The sequence below is a fragment of the Spermophilus citellus genome (genome assembly GCF_964194105.1).
Source record: "Spermophilus citellus genome assembly, chromosome: 2".
NCBI classification, from domain to species: domain Eukaryota; kingdom Metazoa; phylum Chordata; class Mammalia; order Rodentia; family Sciuridae; genus Spermophilus; species Spermophilus citellus.
In genome coordinates, this window is record NC_138183.1 from 5134311 (window position 1) to 5158713 (window position 24403).

Below are 24403 nucleotides of genomic sequence, written 5' to 3' on the forward strand. Positions count from 1 at the left end.
AACACTCACATGGTCAAAAGATTTTTGGCAAAAGTGTCAAAAAAGCAATTCAATAGGGACAAGAAAGTCTCAACAACAAATAGTAGAGGGAAAGTGCGCATCCGTGTGGGGAAAGTGATCCCAGACTGTTGCGCTACAGCCCCACGAAGATGATTCCAACCTGGACCAAGACCCAAAGCAACAAGCAAAGCTAAAAGACATCAGGGGTCTTTTTCAACCAAGTAGAGGAGCAGTTCCTAAAAAGGACACAGAAGTGATAACCATAAAAAAGTTTGTAAATCAATCTGCATCCAAGTTAAAAACTTCTGTTCATCAAAACAGAGCTTAAAAAAAAAAAAAAAAAGACTGAAATAGGAAAAAAAAAAGTGCAATGTGAAGTGGCAAAGGACTAGTAGTAGTCTAACATGGAAGAAAATGAAGTCACACAGGCACTGGGCAAGGGTGAACCACGAGGCACAGCAGAGCCCAGGATACCGTCACCAGCCCCGTGCAAGAGCAGATCAGAAGCGCAATGCACCAGGACGGCTAAGACCACAAGGACAAGCCCCAAAATGTGAGGATGCCAAGCACTGAGCTCCACAGCCTACCGCACGAATATTACATGGTTCAACTGCAGGGAGAGGCTGGCGGGCTATGAACTCCATCAACTTAACTGCAGGCCTACCCTCAGGCTCAGCAGCCCTGCTCAGGGATGTTGATCCAGGAGGAATGAAGATTTCAATTCTTCATTTTGTTGCTGTTGTTTTTTCCATGGTACAGGAGATTAACTCAGGGGCACTCGACCACTGAGCCACATCCCCAGCTCTATTTTGTATTTTAGAGACAGGGTCTCACTGAATTGTTTAGGGCCTCACGAAATTGCTGAAGCTGGTTGGAACTTGTGATCCTGCTGCTTCAGCCTCTCAAGCCACTGGGATTACAGGTGTGCACCACCATACCTGGCATAAAGTTAACATTTTTTTTTTTAATTGTAGATTAAAAAAATTTATTTGTATGTGGTACTGAGGATCAAACTCAGTGCCCCACACATGCGAGGCAAGAGCTCTACCACTGAGCTACAGCCCCAGCCCAGATACTATTCTTAATGGGACTTTCAAAAGGATAAAACAATTTCAGTAAATCAATACAATAAAACACATCTCAAGCTGAGCACGGTAGTGTATGCCTGTAATCCCAGCAGCTTGGCAGGCTGAGGCAGGAGGATCACAAGTTCAAAGCCAGCCTCAGAAACAACAAGGCACTAAGCAACTCACTGAGAACCTGACTCTAAATAAAACACAAAATAGGGCCAGAGATGTGGATTAGTGGTCGAGTGGCCCTGAATTCAATCCCTGGTACCAAGGAAAAAATAATAATGATAATAATAAAAACACATTTTAGCACTTGAAAGTAATGACAGATATGCCTAAGAATGATGACTATAAAAAATAAATCATACAGGGGTGGGGATGTAGCTCTGTGGTAGAGCACTGGCCTAGCATGTGCAATACCCTGGGCTCAATCCCACACAAAAAATAAAATAAAAAAACCATTATACAGGTTTAGAATTGTATGAATCCATTCATTTGATGTTCTACAATAGGCAAAATTAATCTACAGTGAAATCAATCAGAAGACTTGGAACCTCTTGGGTAGAGTCAGGAAGGCCAACCGACTAAGAAGGGACCCAGGGAATCCTCCAGTGTATGAATTGTCCATCTTTTCACATGGATGCTCACTGCAAGTGTATCCACTGAACAAACCCCACAGGAGACCCTGTGCTTTTACAATGTAATTAGAACTTAGCTGAAAACAAAGAATCAGGCTGGGGAGGAGAGTGGGCAGAGATAAAGGAATAAAAACAATGCAATGCTGGTACTTCCTGAAGTTAGGTGACACATAGCTAGAAGCTTGTTCCTTTTGATTTTTAAAATTTTCCATTGTCAAAAGTTCTTTGAGGGCTGGGGCTGGGGCTGGGGCTGAGTGGTAGAGCACTTGCCTAGCATATGTGAGGCACTGGGTTTGATCCTCAGACCACCTAAAATAAATAAGTAAAATGAAAGTATTGTGTCCATCTATAACTAAAAATAAATAGATAAATAAGTTCTTTGAAAAGTTAACATCAAAATCTCCCACAGCTCTAAGACCAAGAGTGAAGACCAAAAGAAGATCCAGCCTGCTCAGGAAGTCACCGGCTCTAACTGCAAATGCAGACGCACAGGCCTGAACCCGCTGCCATCTCAGGGGCCAGTGTGCCACAGGGGCAAGCCGAGTGGGCCTCCAGCCCGCCCCCCGGCCACACCCACCTGCCCAGCCGTCGTCAGCATCGGTGTCCAGATCATCCAGGCCCTTCAGGTTTTCGGCATTGATGATGGTGGGCCGTGGTGCCCGCTCCACCAGCTGCCTCAGTGGGCGGACGGGGCGGGTCAGCCCCAGCCTGCTCTCTTTCCTGAGGGGAGAGAAGTCCACATGATGGGCCCTGAACACACAGGGAAGCACAAACACTTTCCCCAAAAATAAATCCTACATTGCACAGGTTCATTTTTGAGCTAATATTTACACTGCTTCCTTTTAAAAGAAATACATAATAAGCAAACACCCAGTGGGAAGCTCTGCCTCCCCAGTGCTGAACTCTAGCATGGCCCAAGCCCTCAACCCGCCCCACCCCACAGCCCACACAGCCTGGGGGCTGGAGTGGCTTTGGGTCTGTGCGGTCTCCAGTGTCGGCCCCAACAGGAGACGCTGTGCACTGTACTGTGGAGCTCACTTACCCATCTTGGCCATTGATCTGGAACTGTCTAAAAGGAGCACGGGGTTCCAGGCGGAGCTGAGGAAGAGGGAAGGAGCCTCGTTCCACTGGACCCTGGTTCTCTGATGACTGTGGCGAACACATCTGAAACACAACACCAACGAAGAGGGTTCCTGGCAATGACCCAAATTCCAAGCTCCACTTAAATTGGAATTTCTTTTGGAAAGTGGACAATGGGAAGAAGAAACAGGAAAGGCTGAGGGTTTCCTCATGAGCCCTTCCCCTCGGGCCCATTCCCCACCTGCTGTGGGTAGGTAAGCTTGGGAACCCTGTCTGGGAACACCCACCTCTCCTCCATCTGAAAGACCACCATGCCAGTAACATCCCTCACCCGGGCAAGGGCCAGAGGCCACAGCACCTGAGAAGGGTGGAGGGCAAATGCAGATCTGCTGGGAACCTACACAACAGGCTCTCTGGGCGGAGTGAACCCAGGAGGGAGAGCCCAAGGGGACTTTTGGCCACTGAACTGGGCTCTGCTAGACGTGAATGGCTGAGTGCTGGGACCGCACAGGGGACTTACAAAAGCAGGGAGCATGTCATGGTACGTGGGAGGGTGGTACACGTTTCCCAGGAACTGCGATGTCCCTTTGCGGACAGGAGGAGCCGGGCGGAGAGAGGGGTCTTTAGAATCGCTGGTATATGCCGAGGAAGGGGCTCCGTCCCCAGCACTGGCGTTCCTGCTGCCCGGCTCAGCTGGGGAGGTGCTCAGAGACGCCGCAGAAGCTGTGCTTCGCCCACCGCCCTCCCTCCAGCTTGTCACATCTGCAAGTTGATGGGTACAGGAAGAGGGAGGAAAGAGGAGGGGAGGGAGGGATCTGTGAGGTCCCAGAGATCAGGGGACCCCTTTATTCACCAAAAAATGAAGGGGAGAAAAAAAAAAAAAGAAAAGAACCATCCATCTGGTCTTCCAAGAGAGGCTGGGGCAGACACCTGGCCAGCAAGTTAAACTTCGAGGGAAGTGAGATTGTCAGAGATTTAAAATAAGACCTGCCCAGAGAGGACAGGTGCAGACACAGATTTCTCCCAAATAGAGGTCACACACCCCACAGAGCACAGAACCCAGGGAAATAAAGCCCTAAGAACAGCCACAGACCTACTCAACACACACCAGCCCTGCCTGTGTGGACTGCACTCAGCACTGGACTCCACTACAGCCAGAGTGGGTCCTGCCCCATGCTGCCCGTTGACTAGCAGCAGCATCTAACAGTCCCTGTGGCACATAGAGCCCAGGTAGACCTCAAAGACCGTCTCTCTGTAAGGTGGTGCCTCCAGCACCCAACGAGTCTGTCTGGTAGAAGGTGTGACAATAGCCTCGCATCCAAGGGGAACATTCCAAGACCCCAAAGGAACACCTGGAACCATGGACATACCAAACCTGGACACACACACTGGCCCTTGACAAAGATCAACTTGCCAGTGGGCACAGGGAGAGAGAGCAACTAAAACAGCACACTATAATACGCATGCGCGTGCAAACTCTCTCCCTCAGAACCTGCAGTCTAGGGCTGCGGTGTGGCTCCCTGGTACAGTGCTTGCCTTAGCACACATGAGGCCCTGGATTTTGAACCCAGCAAAACAACAAAAACAAAACAAACCTCCAGTAGTAGTTTCAGAGGTGGCTGCCCACAGACAACAAACTGTGGAGAGAAACTGCAGACTAGGGGGACTGCTGTATGGGCCAGGGAGACACTGGAGGGGTGGAAGGACTCTGGTCAGTCAGCTTCTGGTTAGGAGTTGAAACCAGGTGAGCCAGGCAGCCAGGCTGCTCCCACTTTGCCAGATGATTCCAGGCAAGCGAGGTCACCCTTTGGGCCACCCACATCCTCATATTTTCAAATGAGAAGGAACGAATTCCAGAAGCTGCTTCTAGTCCCACACTTTCATAGTCCTACACAGCAACTCATCTGAATTCATCCCAGAAAGACACAATTCTGTTCTACACAACTTGGTTATATATTTGCAGCAAACAAAATAAACCCCTGCAGGCCACTGAAAAGTCCTTGTCCTAAGCAGAGAAGCACAGTGGTAATGGAGTTCACAGGACAACTGTGCCCTGGCATCAGAGTCAGCAACAGGAAAGGCCTTGGGGATTACTCAAGACAAGCAAACAACAGCCCATTCCGCTGCAAGAACCTAGGAGGTACTTGAGCATCCCTGGCCTAAACACCCAAACCTCAAGCCACCCCAGGCCTCCAGGAAGCACCAACTGCAGCAAGCATTGCCACAGTCCCGCAGGCCCCGTGCCAGACACCAGCGGAGGGCAGTAGTGTGGGCTGGCTGCACAGCAGCCCCAGAATGTGGAGAGTGTGGTCTGACTGGAGAGGGCTGGAAGCTAACTTCCCAAGTGACTCCAACAGGCTCCACTAGGTCTAGAAAGAACTGGCTTAGAAAGAAGCTCTGGAACCAGGGGCTCCAGTGGGCTGGCCTTGGGCATGTCCTTGATGCAAATACCCAGCACAGCAGACAGACAGGAGGGGACAGGCCTGGCCTAACCCAAAGGCAAGACAGGCGGAGGCAGGGAGGGCCTAGAGAAGAAGTCCAGCAGAACATGGGTCTGGTGGAGGCAGCCTGGGGCCCAGAAGCTCCGACACCCTCTAAGAGGGCAGAAAGGAAGGGGGAGCAGGACGACATGGCCATTCACTTACTCTGAGGGCGGAGGCTTGGTCCTGGCCCATACGACAGATCTAAGACGCCCTTTTCTTTGCCAGCCTTGTCCTGCCCTCCAGCTGCTTTCAGCGTCGGAAATTCCTCGGGAGAGAAGGATAACAGTCGGCTTGAGCCCCTTAAACCTGTGGAGAGAGCCAGAAAGACACAGAGAGCCAGTTGAGAACAGTATCACCCCACGTCTGCTCTCCTGCTCCACACGCTGAAGGCCCCCTGCCCTGAAGTGGTTCCAAGCAAGCCATGCTGTGGGCATCTGTGCTGGCAGGTGGCACTAGGAGGCCACCAGGGAAGACGCGAGGCCCCACCCAACCGACCCCTGGGGCGGGGCATGAGGCAGGATGTGCCACCTCCACTGGGCACACTATGGCTGCAGGCAGGAAGCCTTCCACCAGCAGCTCCCACACAGAAGGCGCATCCATGTGACTCCAGCAGGCTTCAGCTAGGTCTGGGACATTCAAGAGGAACGTCACAGCGATGACAGTCACTGGAGTCAGAGGCAACATTTTTGCAGAAGTAGCAACTCCACCACCGGCAAAGGCCAGGGCACCATGAACATGAAGACTCGGAGAAGAGATTCCACAGAGCAGGTGGGTGCCTCGCCCCAACCAGAACAGTCAGGAAAGAACTCAGCCCCTGGGCTCCCCATAGACCAGGGCCACACGCACACCTGCACACACTTACCACCTTCGTGTCCTGCTGGCTTTCCATTCAGCTGTGCCCATGACTTTGGTCCACCTGGCACTGAATTTGTATTCTGAAAAGGAAGGAAGGAAATAAGGAAAGCTAGCTCAGTGAGCCCCGTGACTAAGTGTGCAGGCCAGAGTGCTGAGGAGGCAGGGTGGGGCTCAGGCAGAGCAAGTGCTAGTACACACAAGGCCCTGGGTTCCATCCCCAGATCCACAACAACAATGAAAAAAAGCATTGCACTGAGATGCTGGCACCTTAGATCCAAGCCCTCTGCAGATAGAACAGGGATCATGTTCTGGGCAGGATCTAACAACCTGAGCTCTCTGCACGGCACTTCTCTCGGTGCAGGATCTGCAGGGACTCAACCTGCCTTGTCCCTTTAAAGGGAAGGAGCAGGACAGGGCAGTGACCGGCTCACAGTCACATGGCTGGTTATCCCACCGAGCCAGATGCAGACCCACGGGGCCTTCTTCCCGTGCTCTACAATGTTCCATCAGGCCGTCCCTGGTGCCCACACAGAGCGACTCTGCCTTGCTACAGAGGCATGGACCAAACCCCAATTCTTCACATTTCTCAAATGCTGTGCCACTGCTAACCAAGGGGTGCCCAGGAAACCCAGCGCACCTGTCATTCCACACAGCAGGGCCCCCACCTGACAGCCCTCCTCCCCTACTAACTTGGACTTGCCTACCAGCCTCAGCCCTATGGGGCAGCCTTTGCTGACAGCTCAGGAGAGTCAGGCATGCTGCTAGGCACACCCAGCATGGGTGACCCTCACATACACAGCCCAGCCAGGGTTCATGTCCAGAATATGGCTGAGAGAGAACCCCAGTTAGGGTGAGGACCAACCAGGGTCTGTGCCCAGCCCACCTGAGTGTAAAGGCTTTCAAGTTCCAACTGCTGAGCCCATTTGCCCTTCCCACCAATGCTGGACTCCACAGCCTGCCCCTTTCCCAAGGTCAAGGTCCCCTAAATGTAGCATGTCAATCCCACCACACACTGGATGATCTACCACCCTTCCATCCACCTCCTTCCCAGCCCATCCTCCTCCAAGCAGAAAAACCATCCTCCTGGCTTTGACAGAGGTGGTCAGGTCTTTATCTGAGTTGCCCTGCGTGCTTTGCCTGGGTGTCTGCCTGAGGCACATCCACATAAAGGATGCGCCTCAGCCTAATGGGGACAGTGCCATTGGGGCTGGACAATCCTGGGAGCTGGGGAGCCTTCAGATCCAGCAGTAAGCAGGGTCAGGTCTCACTCTCCTCCCCCACCTCCACTGGTGTCTGCATCCACAGGGTGTCTCCCCACCCACACCCAGAGGCCCCAACTGGAGGGAAGCCTATAGGACCAAGATGGGGTGCTGATATTGCCAGTGAATTCTATTCCACAAACAAAATAACTAGAATTACTCTGAGATGTTCTCAAAGTTACAAATCAATAGGTTCTTCCTCTACTTCTCCTCTGCATGAGACAGAAGACTCAGTAGCTACTAACAAGAGGGGAAGACAGGATGTTGTGGGTTGTGTACAGTGCTGGGACAGGGCTCCTCCACCTGGCCACAGACTCATGGGCTCAAGTAATCCCCCATCCTCAGCCTCCTGAGAAGCTGGGCCCACAGGTACACCACTGCACCCAGGAGCAAGCACATGTATGTTTACCAAGCTCAATACAACCAGGTTGAAACATCGTGGCACCACAATCTCAGTTTCAAATTCTGAGAAAAAGAAAGGATGTTGAACATCTCCATGTCAACAGGCCCCAGTGAATTGAGGCCAAGGAATATGGAGTCTCACAGGAACAGGGTTTTTTTTTTCCTCTGTGTTTTTCATTTCAAAGAGCACAGGTCAGAGTTGAGTGGAGGAGGATACCCGGCAAAGCAAGAGGCCCCCCCACCAGCAGGTATGGCAGTCAGGGGATGGCACTGCAGACCCAGGTCACCCAGAGAGCAGAACAATCAAGCCGTCAACAGGGCTGGTGAGTGCCAGGTATCTGTAACATTTCTTCTTCTTCTAAAAAATTCAGACTCCCCCTCCCTCTCTGTTGCCACTAGGTATAGTGTACCTTGCGGATCTCTGCAAGCCCATGGCCAGGCCCCATGCGCCAAGAGCACTGTGACCTCTTGCTCGGTTATGACGTGTTAGAAAAACATCGGAAAGGACCATGGCTGGTTGTCTCCTAAAGCGTGTTCCCAGAGACATCAGTGCTCAGAGGCATTCAGCTGAGAGAGGCTTCCAGGACCATCAACCTGGGAATGCCACCCCCAACATCCCTCCCCTAGAGGCACCGTACACATCTCAGTGCTGAGAAGGGCTTCCACAAAGGAGCTCACCTGACAGCCGAGCCCTTCTGTGGCCTGGTACTTTTTGAATTCTTACTACACTCATGTCAGAGCAGCAGTTTGGGGAAACGGAGCTACCCTGTGTAGGAACCCAAGAACAACTGCACCAGCTGCCTCTGGGGACCCCTCCACACTGCAGGCCGGCTTCCTTTGCCACCACCACAGTTTCTCAGCCACTCCTCAGTCTGCCCAAGGGCAGGGACATGGAGGGCCACAGTGCAGGGTGAATCAGGATGGGGTCCTCAGCACTCACCTCCTGACTGCTCGGCTGTGTCGGCTTCTGCAAATTGGAGACAGACTTCTGCAAACCCGGCTGCGGCAGCGACTCCGGCGGCTGAGAGGCCGTCGCACTGGAACTAGAGAAAGGCAAGACCCGTGCTGGGGGTTAGGTATAGCAGGCCACCTGACCAGGCCCTGTGCTTCCCAGAGCCACAGGGGGCAGCTCCACACCAGCCACCAGGCTTCTACCAGCCAGCGAAGATCCACTTTCCCAGTAGACGCCCATGCAGGCAGACGGAAGGGGAACCCAGCTGTGGCAGGGGCACAGGTATGACGCTGTGCAGGACAGGGCGGCATGCTGCCTTCCTGCAGAGGCTGCAGTCTGCAAGCTGACCACACGATGCAGATAACCTCTAGGAAGGCAACGGGAGCCATGCCCATAAGGAAACCAAGTCACTGGTGGGAGGGGCTGAGCCCGGACCACACCTCCTTGGGGGCAGCTGCTTCAAGACACCAGCAGAGTGCCTGCCTTCTCTAGGCGTATGAGAAAGATAAGTGCTCGTAGTAAAAATAAATTTATACATATATCTGAAACAGAATTTGTCACGATCTCATCCTCCAGACGGAACCTCCAGGCAGATTTTCCTATACATATGTTAACACTGTATTTTTCTAACACAAGTAGGATGGTCCTGTACCTACACTCCCATAACCTCTTCTTCACTTTATGAACCTGAACATTTTTTCATAAGAATACATATTGATCTATCTTCTTATATATATATATATATATATATATTTCTTTATATTTTTACTACTAGAGACTAAACTGAGGGGTGTTCAACCACTAAGCCACTTCCCAAGCCCTTTTATATATATTTTAGAGAAAGGGTCTTGCTAAGTTGCTTAGGGCCTAAGTAGCTGAAGCTGGCTTTGAACTTTCAATCATCCTGCCTCAGCCTCCTGAGCGGCTGGTATTATAGGCACATGCCACTATGCCCAGTTCTACCGTCTTTTTAATGAGGACACAATATACTTGGGCCATAACTTAACCAATCTCTAATTTGGTTAAATTATGGCCCACGCACAGGTAACTGCAATTGAGTGTTTTGTACACATACTAATCTTTGTACGCTGTAAGCAGTTTAGTAGCATGTGACCCTAGAAACAATTATTGGATCAAAAGATGTTTTAAAGTTTAAAAGACCCTCTAAGTGCCCTCTGTGGCCGATGGTCAGCACACTCCTGAGGGCAGCGAGGCGCTGGAGCAGCGGCTTCTGCCCCAGCAGAGCCCTCAGTCAGTTTTCCTCAGTGTGCTGCTTGGCAGACGGGCAGCAACCCACTTGGCGAGGAGCCACCATGACCATGCCTTATCTGTCAGGTGAAGCCAAGCTCTGTGCAGATGCACGCCTCCACATTCACCTCACCAAGTGGCCAGCCATTCTCAACCGAGGCAAAGCGAGGGCCACTGGTCCTCATCTCACGCCTACTTAAAAGACAGTATTCCAGACCCAAGCACTACGTCTCGGGGCAGAAGGCCGAGGCCCAGGTGCCAGGGTGGCTGCCTGCTCTACCCTCCCTCTCCACCCCCCCTGGCAGAGGGTGAAGAAGTGAGTGACACCTGGCCCTCCAGACTTCTGCAGCAGAGGCATTGCAGGCTCTCACTGAAAGGTCTCGTTGCAGGGCTGCAGGGCACACACGGAGTAGGCTAATGGCAACAGTCTGCCTCCACCACACCCCTCCTCTGTGCCAAGCCCTGTGCCAAGCCACGTTACCCAGGGAATCCTCACTGCTATCTGGTCACCACCCCTACAGCCCAGGCCTACTCCTACGGGAAGCAGAGGGAGGACACTCTTCCAGGTGTGGTCAGGCTGCCAGACGGTCCTGCTGGAAAGGACAGGTGGGGCTGACTGCTGAGGCCCCACCTGTTCTGCCAACTGACAGCGCTAAGCAACCCCGGGAGGCGGCTGTCCCAGCTTCCCCAGGCACTTCCAGCAACGGCCCGGACAATTGGCTAGCAGGCTGCGTCTGGTCACGTTCACCATCTGGCTCTCCACAGCGGCACGACAAGGCCCCGGAGACAGACAGGGCAGAAGAACCAGGCTGCTTTCTTCATTCCCCAAAGGCAAGACCCAGAGGAGGCTTCCCTCCTAGCACGAGTCCTCTCCTCTGGACGCCCTCCTCAGTAGCCAGAGCGCCAGGGAACCCACAGTAAAAGGGCTAGCCTGGGTCCTGTGCCCAGGCCCCAGAGCCACATGGAGGCCGTTTCAGACCTTCATCACCATGTTCGTGGCCCCTGAGGCACCATGGTGGCAGCAGTGAGCCTCCGGGGCGCTGCCATGCCCACCCTGGGCAAGGAGGAGTCCATCTCGCTCCGGACAGCCCGGCCCGTGTGGAGCACCAGCAGCTGTTGCCTTCCCCACCTGGAGTTCAGCACACTGGCTTCTCCAGGAACTGGCTCTGAGTCACTGCAGACGCTGCTCTGGGGTGAAGAGTCCTCACCAAATAATGCACAGGGGCATACTGGTCACTGGGAACAAGCCGGCCACAGAAACTCTCCTGTGCCGGCTCCAGAAGTCAGAGAAATGCAGGGGAGCCAGAGCGCACTTGGCAACAGTAGGGGAGGGGCCGCCCCACCCGCCCGCTCACAGCCCTGTGCTCACCTCTTTGGGTCGGGCTGCTCCTGCTTGTTTGCCCATCCCGTGCCGTCCTTGGGCACTATCACAATGCTGGGGTCGTTTCCTTTGTTTTCAGACTTCAGGCTTGGCAGGTTTGCAGGCGGCGGCATGCGCCGGGCTGTGGCCACTTTCCCGAGACTCTGTAAGCCATGTCTAGGAATAACTGCAGGGGGAGATGAAGGAGCAGACAGGGGTCACGGAGGAAAGGGGCCAGCTCACTCACCGCTCTCCCACCTCTAAGGGACAAGGACAGGCACCCGGAGGCCACTGCAGCCACTCACAAGCTCTGTGCCAGGACTTCAGGGACAAAGGCTGCTAAAGTCTGCACAGAGGTCTCCCTTCTACTAGGAGCTCAGAACACCGGTGAGGAGCACCCCCCGCAGAAGCCTTGCCCCACACAGCAGCCACCCACTGCAAAGGGGATGGCTCCGACCTCATTTTGACAAGACCCACATGACACCTGGGCTGGAGCCACGCAACACTCATGGAGGCCGTGTGAGTGTGGATGGGATCAACACTCTCCCACCTACTCCAGGAAATCAAAGCCATGAAACCCAGAAAGGTAAACTGAGTCCCATTCTAAAACACTCATGGCTTCCCCAGACAACAGTCCCACCACAGGAGAGTCAGGGTCTCCAAGGCTCTGGAGTCAGACCTCAAGCAGGAGGTGAAGGAGGGCTGTGCCCCAGTGCCCAGACACCTCATCCGGCCAGGTCTCAGGTGCACCGGAAGGGGTGCAGAACTGGCCTCCAGGCCGGGCCTCACCTGAGGACCTGGTGGCGTCTACTGGTCTTCCTTTATACTTGTCAAACAGGCTGAGAGTCGAGTACTTGCTTTTCCCATCCTTGCCCTTGGTTATTTGCCCCAGACGATCGGACATTGCGATGAAATGTCATCTAGTAAGGATATTTTTCTCGGCGCCGCTCCCGATCTGCCTTTAGAAAGGAGGTGAGAGTGAGTCGCCAGGACTTGACCCAAAGGTCTGATTTATCTGGAAATCACTGACCTTCTGAAGATCTGAGGACAGCTTGGGCTCTGTCCCTAGGAAGAACGCCTTTACCTCCTACAGACACATGCCTCAGGTGGCCCATGGGCCCCCACCCTGCCCGTCAGCTGCTCTGTGTGCACTTGCTGGAGCCTACTTCCATGACTGTGTGGAAATGCACACTTGAACACACTCGGTCCTCTGAGCAAGTACAGCTCTCCCAGATGGAAAAGTACACGCTCCAGCCTGGTAGTATGTCCACCTAACACCACAAGCAGGACAGGCAGATCAAACCAGGGAGGCGCACAGCCCAGCTATGCCATGGCAGTGCGTCCCAAGGATGAGGAAACCAAAGGAAGGCCACCAAAGTCGGTCAGTTGTCAGGAACATTTGGGAACCTGCTCTTTTCAAACAAAGAACCGGCACTCAGGCAGAAGGCATCTGCCCGGGCCACAGAAGCAAGTTCACAGGGTGATGTGTGGAAAACAGGGTGAGCACCACCCAGTACTGACAAGGGAGACCCCTGTCCCCCAACCTCTCCAGCAGCACCTTCAGGTCTGTTGGCCCTTCCCCCCTGCACTCACCTACACACTCTATCCTTCCAAATGCTAAGGCCACCTATTGCAGCAGGCAGACCGGCACCAGGCCAAGACTGAGGACGCAGCTACCTTTTCCTCTACACCCACCCTTGACTGGAGGTGCCAAAATTGATCAGAGGGGGAAAATCCCCGTGTAAAGAATGTGACCTTCTACCCTGTCATTAAGATATGGAGAAGAAATCGACAGTGTTCATGGAGGCACCTGACCATGTGTCCTTACCAACAGGGGCATGTGCAGAACACCCACTGACAGCGCAGGCACCAGGTGGCCACCTCTTAGAATGCACCCCTCAATATTCTGTCCTAAAGCCACGTGGGCTAGGAGAGGTGCATCGTGTTTGGACAGTGCTTTGCATCCCAACGTATGATGCTTGAGAGAAAAGTCCACACACAACTGCAGACACAGCACCAGGAGCAAAGATCAGTCACAAGCTGGGCCCAGAGAAGGCGAGACAGAGAGGCCAGCGCCTCCCACCTCTGCAGAATCTGCCCTGCACACACCGGGTTTGCACATCCTCTTTGTCACTCAGCCAGTACTGACGATGCCGAGGCCCTGCCAGGCACCAAGGGACAGATAACAAGCAGTTCATCCCAGGATGCTCATGGACAGGCAGTGGCCTCTAGTCACAGCGCGCATCAATGCTGCACCCCTCCTTCAGGGACAGCAGGCCCTCCTCCTCTCACGGTTTTGGTCAGCCTTCCCATACTCAAATCCAGGCCACTCAGGGTGACCGAGGGGAGAGGCCAAGGGTCAGGGAATGACAGGTGTTTCCAAGTGTGTGGGAGCGCAGTGGAGGGGATTCTGCTCGCACTTGTGTCCAAACCTAGAGGTGCCAAAGATGCTACGGCATGGTCAGGGGACATGCACTCCCCATACCAAAGCTGCAGGCAGTGGGTAGGGACCAGCCAGCTGCAGGAGGGGAATGGCCAGAAGCGGGGGTAGGGTGGAGGTGCACACACCCCTACCTTTAACTCTCCCTTCCCACTGCCGGCTGAGTCTCTAATCCATCCTGCAGAAGTCCTAACCACCAGCTAAGCATGCGGCCACACCTGCAACCCCAGCCACTTGGGAGACTGAGGCAAGTGCAAGGCCAGCCTGGGCAATATAATCGGACCTTGTCCCAAAATAGAAATAAAAAGAGTACCATGAGCGAGGCCCTGGGCTCATTCCCCAGCACTGCAATCAATCAATCAATCAAAACCCTCACCTCCCCCAGGATGGACCACAGCCCTGGAGGAGAGGCTGGGTCTGCACTGGTGAGAGAGCCCAGCGCTCTACAGGCTCTTGGTGCAGATCACCTTGCATTTCTCCACTAAGAGGGATGAGGTCCACAGGGAAACGCAAATCAAAACCCAGAGACCACCTCACCCTTGAAATAAGGGCTATCATCAAAAAGACAGAAAATAAGCAGGGTGCAGGTACAGGCTCAATCCAGTCCCCATGACCACCACCACCAAAGGAAAACAACAACACGTAATCAATGCCAGCGAGGGTAGAACAGGGGCGGCTCGGCAGGACGCTGGCCAGGCCCTACTCCATGGATGGGACAGGGACACACCAGGACTAACACTGACTCGCTCCAAAACTCGCAAGAGGCCAAAGAGATCTGTACGGAGTGTTACAGTTCCCCCCATGCAGATGCTGATGTCCTCGCTCCCACAAGCTGGGATTGTCACTTTCATATGGCAAAAGGCTTTGCAGGTGTGGCTCAGGTCTTGGGTGGGAGATCACCCAGGATTAGTGGAGGGAGCCCAGTGGAGTCACAGAAGTAGGTCAGGGTAGCACACTGGGAACAGAGGCTGGAGCAATGCTCTCTGAAGTCACAGGAGGGACCTCAAGGCAAAGAGCGCAGGCCTCTGGAGGCTGTGAAGAGCAGGAAGGGACTCTCCAAGCCTCTGGGAGCAGCAGCCTCCGGCACCTTGATTTCAGTCCCATAAGACTCATTTCAGATTTCTAAGCTTCGTGTTGTTCCAAGCCACTAAATTGTGGCAGTTTGTTGTAGCAATAGGAATGATACACTCCCTCACTAACACTACTGTGTGCCCTACAGGAAGCTGGGCCTGGGACACAACCCAGACCTGCATCCAGCCCAGAGATGCTGGGACCCTCCACAGGCTGGTCACAGCCAAGAGGCGTGTTCCAGAGTCTCACACTTCAGCACCAGGACAAGGGCTGATCCCCGCTCTGGCTGTCACCTGGGCACAGATCACCAATGCTCTGAAAAACAGCCAGCCAAGTCCCTGCCCTGACCCCACGCCCCCTCCCTGCCACACAAGGGGCAGGACTAGATCCGTCACTGTGAACGCAAATTCGGATGCTTCAAATGCTCTTCCAACCAGCCGCACCCCAGTCCTCCGGTCGCATCAACCTGCCTGACTTCTTTAACAGAATGTCACACAATTCTCAATCTAGAGCAGAAAATACTTTTGTTTCTGTAAATATTTCTAAAAAGTCTTCTTAACGCTTGTTAATCCTGGTTTCTGTCAATCCACTGATGCCAACAGATCTTTCTTTGACTCTGCACTCACCAGGCCTGTAAACAGACGTTAGAACGAACACAGAGCTGAGCTCTCTCGAGGCATCCACTCTGAGGACCACCCACTCCCGCCCCAGAGAACTCTCGGAGAACTGCAACCTGCCCCTGCCCCACCCCAGCACCCCAGAAACATTAAGCCCTGGGCAAAGATGAGCGCCCCCTAGGAATCTAGACTGTGTCTGAGAAAAGGAGGATCAGTTTGCAAGGCCATTTGAACTATGTCCCCAAGTAAGTTCAGCCACCAACACTAACCAGGCACCCATCTCCTTCCAGGTAAAATGTTCTCCAGCCCACTGACCACAGAACTGCAGGGCAACCGTGTGGAGAACTCACAGCCAACGCAGGCACCAAGCCCGCAGCACTGTTCTGAAGTGCCAACCCTTACCCAAGGCTTGTACCTGCTGGGCCCCGTTAGCCTCTCCAGACCTGTTTCCTCACCGATGAAGGACAGGCCTGGCCAGGAACTCTTTAAGCACCAGTCTGTCCTAGAACCAAGCACTGCATGTTAATGACCCACAGCCACAAGTGCAAAGGACTTGTTGTCACATTAGCCACCTCTTCTGGCACATCTGAGCCTGGACCCCATACTCCTATGTAGACTTGGGTGCTAACAAGCAGTCACCTGAGTCCCCACTGCCCCAGAAGGCACCAGGCCGCACGCGGCTAGACAGAAGGCTCTTCACCCCCACCCACAGCCTGAAGAGGAATGTGACGGGAGCGCGCAGGGCCTCTGAGCCCAGCGCAGGTACACCTGCACCTAACAAAGCAGATCACAGACACCTCCTGGTTCTCCCACTAACCAAAGTTTCAGTGGACACAGCTCTGAAACAAAAACACACTTGTTGGGAAAGATGGTGAATGAGATGGGCATCATTACCCTAGGTCCATGTGTGACGGCACGAGTGATGTGACACTACATCGTGTATGACCATAGAAAAGTAAAGTTGTACTGCAGTTGTGTGCAATGAATCAAAATGCATTCTGCTGTCATATATACCTAATTAAAATAAATAAATAAAGTTTTTTTTTTTAAAGAGAGAGAGAGAGAGAGAGAGAGAATTTTTAATATTTATTTTTTAGTTCTCGGCAGACACAACATCTTTGTTTGTATGTGGTCCTGAGGATCGAACCCGGGCCGCACGCATGCCAGGCGAGCGCGCTACCGCTTGAGCCACATCCCCAGCCCCTAAATAAAGTTTTTAAAAAACAATTAAAAAAGCATACTTGTTGGGATTTCTCAAGTGCATGTCTCTGCTGGTGTGCTGACCTGGGGCTGGCCCAGCCCACACCCACCAGCATCTCTGCTGGTCAGCTGGTTTTCACAAGCACAGGCCAGGAGCATTAGCTGTGAACAGGCCTTCAACCAGCTTCCAGGGAGCTGCTGAGTCTATCCATGGTCAACAGGCACACCTCAAGCTTGACCGGCACAGCCAAAGGCAGGAAGAAAACACGACAAACGCTCACATCCAGGACCCACAGAGGCCTCTGGGCAGATCCCAGCCCCTTCAGCAGAGCCTGGCTCACTCCAGGGTCCATGTAACAAGAACAGGCCCAGGCCTGTTGAGAGTGTGGGCCAAACCTGGCTCATAGCCATGGCTTTCCTGCCACCTCTGTCCCTCTGCAGGTGATGGAAGTCTTTTTATTACCAAACAAAATCTATTCTGGAACCTCAGTCTCACACAGAAAACCGGAAGAAAAGGCTGAGAATGTAGCTCAGTGGAGAGCGGTGGACCTAGCAGGTGTGGGGCCCCGGGTTCCATCCCCAGTACCGTAAAAAAAAAAAAAGAAGCATCCTGCCTGGGAGGGGTCCTGTCAGTGTCTCCCCTTGCCCCCTCTCCCCTACTGTAACCACAGGGTACAAGAGCATTTTGAAATACTGGTGAATGAAAACTGGGTCTACAAATCCCCATAAAGACAGCTTTAGGAGAAGAGTAAATGAAAAAGGACATTTAGAAAGGAACCTGGGTCTGCATGCTTTGGCATGTCATCTAAATGGGCTGCGAGGCCCAGGCCCTGCTGGAAAAAAAATCACCAGAAAGATGGGCCCACAAAGACAAACAGACACCTGGCCCCACCTCTGCAGAGGGCAGGCCGGCAGGGCAGGTTTCCGAGGACCCAGTCTGCCCATCACAGGGAAAGGCTCCCCGCAACCTATTTTATCAAAAACCATTTCCGGGTAACAGGATTAATTTCACTCTGCACTTGGGTACCAGCCAGCACCATGTGACCAACGAGGATGGGGTGGCCTGCAACTCCCAGGAACATTCAGGGCCAATGACAGTGGCCACAGCAGGCCTTCCTGAGCACTGGGCACCTTGCTAAGCACTCAGGTGCCCAGCCCCCAGCACACTGCAACCACCCTTTCTGGAAGCTACTACTATGTCAGCCTGTTCAACAAGAGTAGGGCATGAGGTTCAGAAAGGACAGAGACGTTATCTTGCCCAAGGTCACGAGGCTGCTAAGTGCCAGAACCAACATGGAGCGCAGCTGCAGGAGGCCAGGCTGCCCACAGGACAGGAGTCACCCCAGCTCATGATACACTGTCTGACTGTAGATGAGGACAGGGACAAGGACCCCAGACAAGTACATAATTTATGACCAGCCTTCAACAGCCAGATCCTCATCCAAGGCCAATCCAGCCCTTTCACAGGTTTCCATGATCCTACTACCTTTGGGTCAAAACCATGTGGTCACCCATGGTTAAGACCCTACTGTGTGCTCCAGCCCCAGCTCCGCTGGCTCAGAGCACAGTCCTTGAGAAGACACACAATGGCGAGAGTGTAAGTGCAGGGTGTGAGGTGGAAGCCCCAGCCCAGGGCTGGGGAGAAGGAAGAAAAGAAAGAGGACCCTGCAAGGCAAAACCCCCCATCAGCAGGAATGGGAAGGGACAGCAGGCAGGACAGACACTATAGGAAGAAAGGAGGCTGGCCAAGAAAGGGCACAGTCACCAGATGGGAAAGCAAAGAACCCTCATCATGAAATCCAGGTACATGGTTCATCAGCCTGCCCTTCTCCAACATACCAACATCTAGCAAAAAGCACCATCTGCCAGGCAGAGTGGTACATGCCTGAAATCCTAATGACTTGGGAGGCTGAGGTAGGAGGATCACAAGTTTGAGTCCAGCCTCAGCAACTTACAAAGACTCTGTCCCAAAAAATAAGTAAATAAATAAAAAGGGGGGCTGAGGTTATGGCTCAGTGGTAGAGTACTTGTCTAGCACATGTGAGGCACTGGATTTGATCCTCAGCCCCACACAGAAATAAGTAAATAAAATAAAGGTATTTTGTCCATCTACAACTAAAAATATTTTTTAAAAATAAAAAGGACCACAGATGTGACTCAGTGGTAAAACACCCCGGGTTCAATCCCTAGCACCAAAAATAAAAAGGAAAAGGCACTTTTGCCTGTGGAAGGCTACATCATCCATTCAGACACTCAAAGGCTTGTACCAGACAGAGGGACAGGGAGGGGATGAGCCCTCACCCTGGGTTCCAGCAGCAGGGGCCCCTTGTCAATAAAGGGCCAGCCAGCAGACCTGGCTCTGCTGGCCACCCGGCCTCTGCTGCAACCCCGGGCCTGCCTGACGCTGTTGCTGTCACAAATGATACATAACCCAGGAGCACGGCTGTGCTCCAAGAAAACCCCATCACCAGGGACAGGGCAAGCTGGAACCAGGCTGCTGACCCCTGATCTAAAGGGCGAAGTAGGTAAGAAAATGAAGACAAGCAATAAAGTGAACCCAACAAAAGGGATGTCCCACACACCAGGATGTGGGGGAGGGCCCGGCTGCATTTCCCACGGAAGCTTCTAGAGCTCCCCTCAGCAACAGCAAGACCAGCACCACAGGGCGGTCAAAAAGGTAGCTGGGCCTTCAGGAGGCCACAAGGTGCCCACAGATCTCCAGAAGTCAGGCGCTGGCCCACCTGGACCACTGGGGTCTGGCCCAGCTATAGCACAGTCCAGCATCCACTGCAAAGGACCTCACAGCCTCCAAAAATCAGTCTACCCGGAAACAAGGCTGGAGGGGACAGGGGCCTGAGGCGAAGGCAGACAAAGGTAGAGGCCAGCAATGCCAGAGAGGACACACCCTGGAGCAGACAGCACATTTAGGAAGCACCAGAAATTAAATAAGAAAGCACCTCCCACCCCCAATTTGCAAGCTCCTGCCTCCACCACACCCTCGACTCACCCTGTGACTGCCACTGTTAGGGCGGGCAACAAATCAGCTTCTGCCAGACACCTTCCCACAGGCTGCACCACCACCACTACCCCAGGGTCAAGTCCAAGCCCTCGCGCAGGACACACTGGCCTTTCAGGACCAGCCAGCCTCACCACTCTCCCACCTTGGACCCACCCCCACCCTGCCACTCTCATCTGAAACACTGAGTTTGCACCTCTCCTGAATCCCACAGCAGCTGGACCGGGAGGGCTGCTTCCCTGCAGATCAAGTAAGGGTGAGAACAGGGCTACCAGGGCTGCAGGGGAACAGTCAGGGAATGGATGTGGCGCTCTTGACCCAGGCCCACTCGCAGGCTCACTGCCTGACAGCAGCTGTCACTGTGGCTAAGCTCCAGTTCTGGGACCGCAGTTCTCCAGTCTCCCCCAGCAAGTCTGCTCCTGCCCCTCCTCCGAGCTCCTGATGCCCCAGGTGCTGGGCAGACCTTGCACTGGGCCTCTCCCTCCTCCTGTGCACAGGGACCTGTCCCCACACTGGTGTCACCACTTGAGGGCACTAATACAGGAAGCATCCTTCAGAAACATAAGAGACAGCCGGGAACCAAACTCAAACAGGGTGGATGTTCAGGATCTACAGGTGAACCCTTTATGAAATCCCAGGAGGCAGAGATGTACTTTAATCCTCAGAAAGCCCTCTTGAGACCTGCACTCCACTGTGACTACATCTTGAGCAACACCAAACTGCCCCAGTTTCCAGGCTCCCACTGGAGGGCAGGGAGCGTTGACACCCGCACAGGCACCCAGGTTGTGTTCCCAGCCCTGGCAGTAGCCAAAGGATACAGAAAGCCGTAAACACACAGATGAGCCCCCAAGCCAGCTCTCAGACATGGCTGGGTGTCCTTCGCTAGCGCAGGCCCCGAGGACTCTGGGCCTTCCTGCTCCATGTCAGTCACCCGCCTCCATGGCTCTCAACTCTACTGTTTTATGATCCTATTTCAGAAGAGCTTGGCACTAAAGGTCATAAAATACCGCATTTAAATTCTAAGCACATTTGCTATTGTTTAAAAAAAATCATGAAAATAATTTTAAAGAAGGCTTATGGAGATGGCAGACAGGCCGCCCCCCAGCCAGCCAGCTGTCCCTGGGAGGCCCAGCAGGGCTTTGTTTACACCCAAAGCCTCTCCATAGGATGACGTCACCTGCAGCAAGCTGTAATCTGGGCACTAAAGAACACAGAGGAGAGGAGACTCAGGCCAGCCGCCTCTGGCAGGAAGCTACTTTCTTCAGACAGGAGAAAGCATCCTGCCTGCCTCCCCCCAGGCTGTGTCCTCAGAGGCCCACTGCAAATCAGGGCAGCCCCACTCAACTCCCACCCGACCAGAAGATGATTGGCCTCCAGGGCCGGCACCCCCTGCACAGGGCAGCCCCCTTCTGCAGGCCAGAGTAACTCTGCACCAAGTCAGGAGGTCAGACGCCACTGCTCCCTGTCTCACTCCCATCCATGAAGGGGGGCAGGCAGGAAAGGGGGGCAGGCAGGAAAGGGCCACAGGCGGAGATCACCACTTGAGGCCCACCCTAATGCAGTGCTACCTGGCCCAAGGGAAGGGACTCAAGGAAGAGGGAAGCAGGCTGCCAGCAACTCCTGCAGCTTGAGGCTCTCCTCTCCCAGAGGTGTGGAAGGAAGGCCAGGGGCTCACAGCGCTCTGAAGCCAGCAGGCAGTGGAGATGCTCCCACACACAAGGCAGCCACGGCCAGGGTGAGGAAGAGGCCAGAGAGCAGCATCCTAACACGGGATGCCAACACTCTGAAGGTATACACACCGTGCCCGTCCCTGGAAAGGCCTTCGCTCCATCACATTCTACTCAAGGGACACCAGAGAGGAAACAGGGACTCTGATCAAACACAGCAGAAAGGCTGAAGGCAGGAGAGCTCATCCATCCTTCCAGAATCCCCAAAATGAAAGCTGAAGGCCAATCTTGGCAGAACAAGAGCTGCCGTGAGCAGTGGCAGCTTCAGCAGACGCTGCAGAGAAAGCTCTGTGCTCCACCAAGCAGAGTCGGAGGACACTCGGGCAGCGGGAGGGCAGCTACCGAGCTGGAAGGGCCTCCAGCCTGGGAGGAGGAAGAGGCAGCAGGTGGGAGGACTGAGCCCTCCTCGTGCCCCACCACTGGTTTGAACAAGGAGTCCCGAGGGCACAGGGGCCAAGATGGGGAGAGGGCTCAAGAAGGAAGCCAAGAGAGAGCCGGAGGAGCCAGGGGTGGCGGCTCCGCAGCTTGCAAAGGCTGGAGTCTGCTCCTGAAAAGCTGCCGGAGGAAGAAAACTACGGGCAACCTGACACTGAAGAGCTCCTGCTGCCTCCAGTCAGCTGCTGTGCCCCAGACCACACGCACGACCAGACGCCAACTCACTGGCAGGGCCCAGCAGAGAGGAAAGAGACAGCCGGGAACCAAACCCAAAAGACATGTAACAGGCAATAAATATCCTCAGAAATGAACACACTGCCCTCCTGCAGCAGAAATGCTCAAAACAAGAGAAAGCCCAGGAAGAGTCGACTATGACCGTGGAAACTCCATGAACCTCAGACTGACCATCAAGAGTCAGGCAAATCCTAATCGGAGGACCTTCTACACAGGGCGTGCCCAACACTGCCTCAAGCACAAGAGGAATCAGTTGACAGAGCCAAGAGCAAAGTCAGGGGACATGATGACTAAATGAAGTGTGGGCTCCCAGAACAGGAGGGTGACTCCAGTGAAAACTAACTGAGTCTGAAACAGCGAAGACTTCAGTTAGTAACAGTGCACAATGCTGGTCCACTCGCCGTGAGGACATACGTACCCATGTCACATGATTACACAGGGGAGAAACTGGGAGTGCGGGGCACAAGGCCTCCAATTTTTCTGTAAACTTATTCTAGAATTTAAAAGTCCAATAATCCACCAGGCACTGTGACGCACACCTGTAATCCCAGTGACTCGGGAAACTGAGGCAGGAGGATCACGAGTTCAAAGCCAGCCTCAGCAAAAGCGAGGTGCTAAGCAACTCAGTGAGACCCTGTCTCTAAAAATACATAATAGGGCTGGGGGTGGGGCTCAGTGGTTGAGTGCCTCTAAATTTAATCCCCAGTACAAAAAAAAAAAGAATGCAAGGCTCACAAAGAAAAGAACCCAAAAGCTTCTAGAAGGCATAATCCTTTCCCCTCCTCATCAAAGAAGGCCCCAGGATGGAAGGAGTGGCACTGAGCAATCCCAACAGCACTGACTTCATAACATCATCACCTCCAGGGACAAAGACTGAGTCTAGCACCCATACTCAGCCAACCCAGCCAAGTGTGGGGCAGAAGGCTTTTCAGACTCGCACGAGGACTTGGAGCACCTACCTTCTCAGAAACTTGTCCAGATCTGTGCTCTAATAAAACGACAGCAGCTAGGCACAGTGATTCCAGCGCCTGAGGCTGGGGCAGGAGGATTGCAAGTTCGAGGCCTGCCTGATCAACTTAAGATTGTCTCAAAATATACAAAGGACTGGGATGTGGCTCCGTGGTAGAGTACACTTGGGTTCAGCCCCTAGCACCAAAGAGAGAGCAAAAGAGCGGAAAGCAGTGTCACGTCACTGAGGCCATTCCTGCCTGCCCACCAGCAGCAGCTCTCCCTGCCGCCTTGCCCGTCCCCAGCAGCCCAAGTGCCTGAGAAGGCTGACCCACACCCACTACGGAGCAGTGGAGCCTGGCCTATGAGAAGCCTGTCCCCCTTGCTAGTCCCTGGGTCACAACAGAACCTGGCCATTCCAGATAATAAGATATGAGTCCCTCACGACAGAACTGTCTGACCGGGCAGTCCCAGACTGTCCTCTCTGGACTTCCACTTACTCAAACCAAGAAAACCCTGAGTGTTTCCAGTTGTTCCTGCTGTTGGATGCCCAGAATGTCCAACCGACACACAGGATCCAGGAACTAAGGATCCAACATGGAGAGAGAAAGACAAGTCCCAGAATAACCACCAACAGAGGCCCATGACAGCAGCTGTGCTACAGGCAAGAGAACGCCAGTCCCAAGAAGAGCAGCACAGGGAGCTGTCACTTGGATCAGGAATGTTCCACAAAGGCCCAGGTGTCCCCAGGCTTGGACCCCAGCATGCACTATTAGGAGGTGGTGGGCCTTTGAGAGGTGGAGCCTGTAGGAAGACTTTAAATCTTCAGGTGTGCCTCAAAAGGAACCGTGGGCATCTCTTCCTCAGCTGGTGGTGAGGTGAGTGGGTCACTCCATCGTACACTCCCACCCTGACGGACTAAAAGCAACAGGGCCAACCCAGCACAGACTGAAACTTCTAAACTGTGAGCCAAAAGAAACCTTTTCTCTTTATAACTTATCTCAGGCATTTGTTATAGTATTAGAAAGCTGAGCAGAGAAATACATCAGGCAGATTAACCACGGTACCCAGGCAATTAGAAAGCAGTATTTGGTGCATTTTATTGGCACACTTTTTTTTTTTAATATTTATTTTTTAGTTCTCAGCGGACACAACATCTTTGTTGGTATGTGGTGCTGAGGATCGAACCCGGGCCGCACGCATGCCAGGCGAGCGCGCTACCGCTTGAGCCACATCCCCAGCCCTTATTGGCACACTTTAAGAAGTAAAAGGTACAAGTATATAAATTCATCCATTTTTTTTCTATTTGTTAGCATTTTCTGTGTCCTATTTAACAATTTTTGCTTTCTCTACAATCACAAAGATATA

At 53.3% G+C, this 24403-nt stretch overlaps 1 protein-coding gene across 17 annotated transcripts in view; it reads right to left on the bottom strand.

Moving 5' to 3' along the window:
- Nucleotides 1-24403, bottom strand: part of PRRC2B (proline rich coiled-coil 2B) — an 85934-nt gene that overhangs the window by 39756 nt on the left and 21775 nt on the right. For 16 of the 17 annotated variants that reach the window (XM_081280009.1, XM_081280001.1, XM_081279999.1 and 13 more), the window contains exons 2-9: nt 12137-12306; nt 11357-11534; nt 8728-8830; nt 6134-6206; nt 5434-5577; nt 3309-3550; nt 2751-2872; nt 2286-2428 (exon numbers count right to left, since the gene is read on the bottom strand). In XM_081280009.1, coding sequence (XP_081136135.1) covers nt 2286-2428; nt 2751-2872; nt 3309-3550; nt 5434-5577; nt 6134-6206; nt 8728-8830; nt 11357-11534; nt 12137-12251 — 1120 coding nt within the window. In that variant the 5' untranslated portion in view covers nt 12252-12306. The remainder of the gene's footprint in view (nt 1-2285; nt 2429-2750; nt 2873-3308; nt 3551-5433; nt 5578-6133; nt 6207-8727; nt 8831-11356; nt 11535-12136; nt 12307-24403) is intronic. The other variant, XM_081280004.1, reaches the window with a different exon arrangement.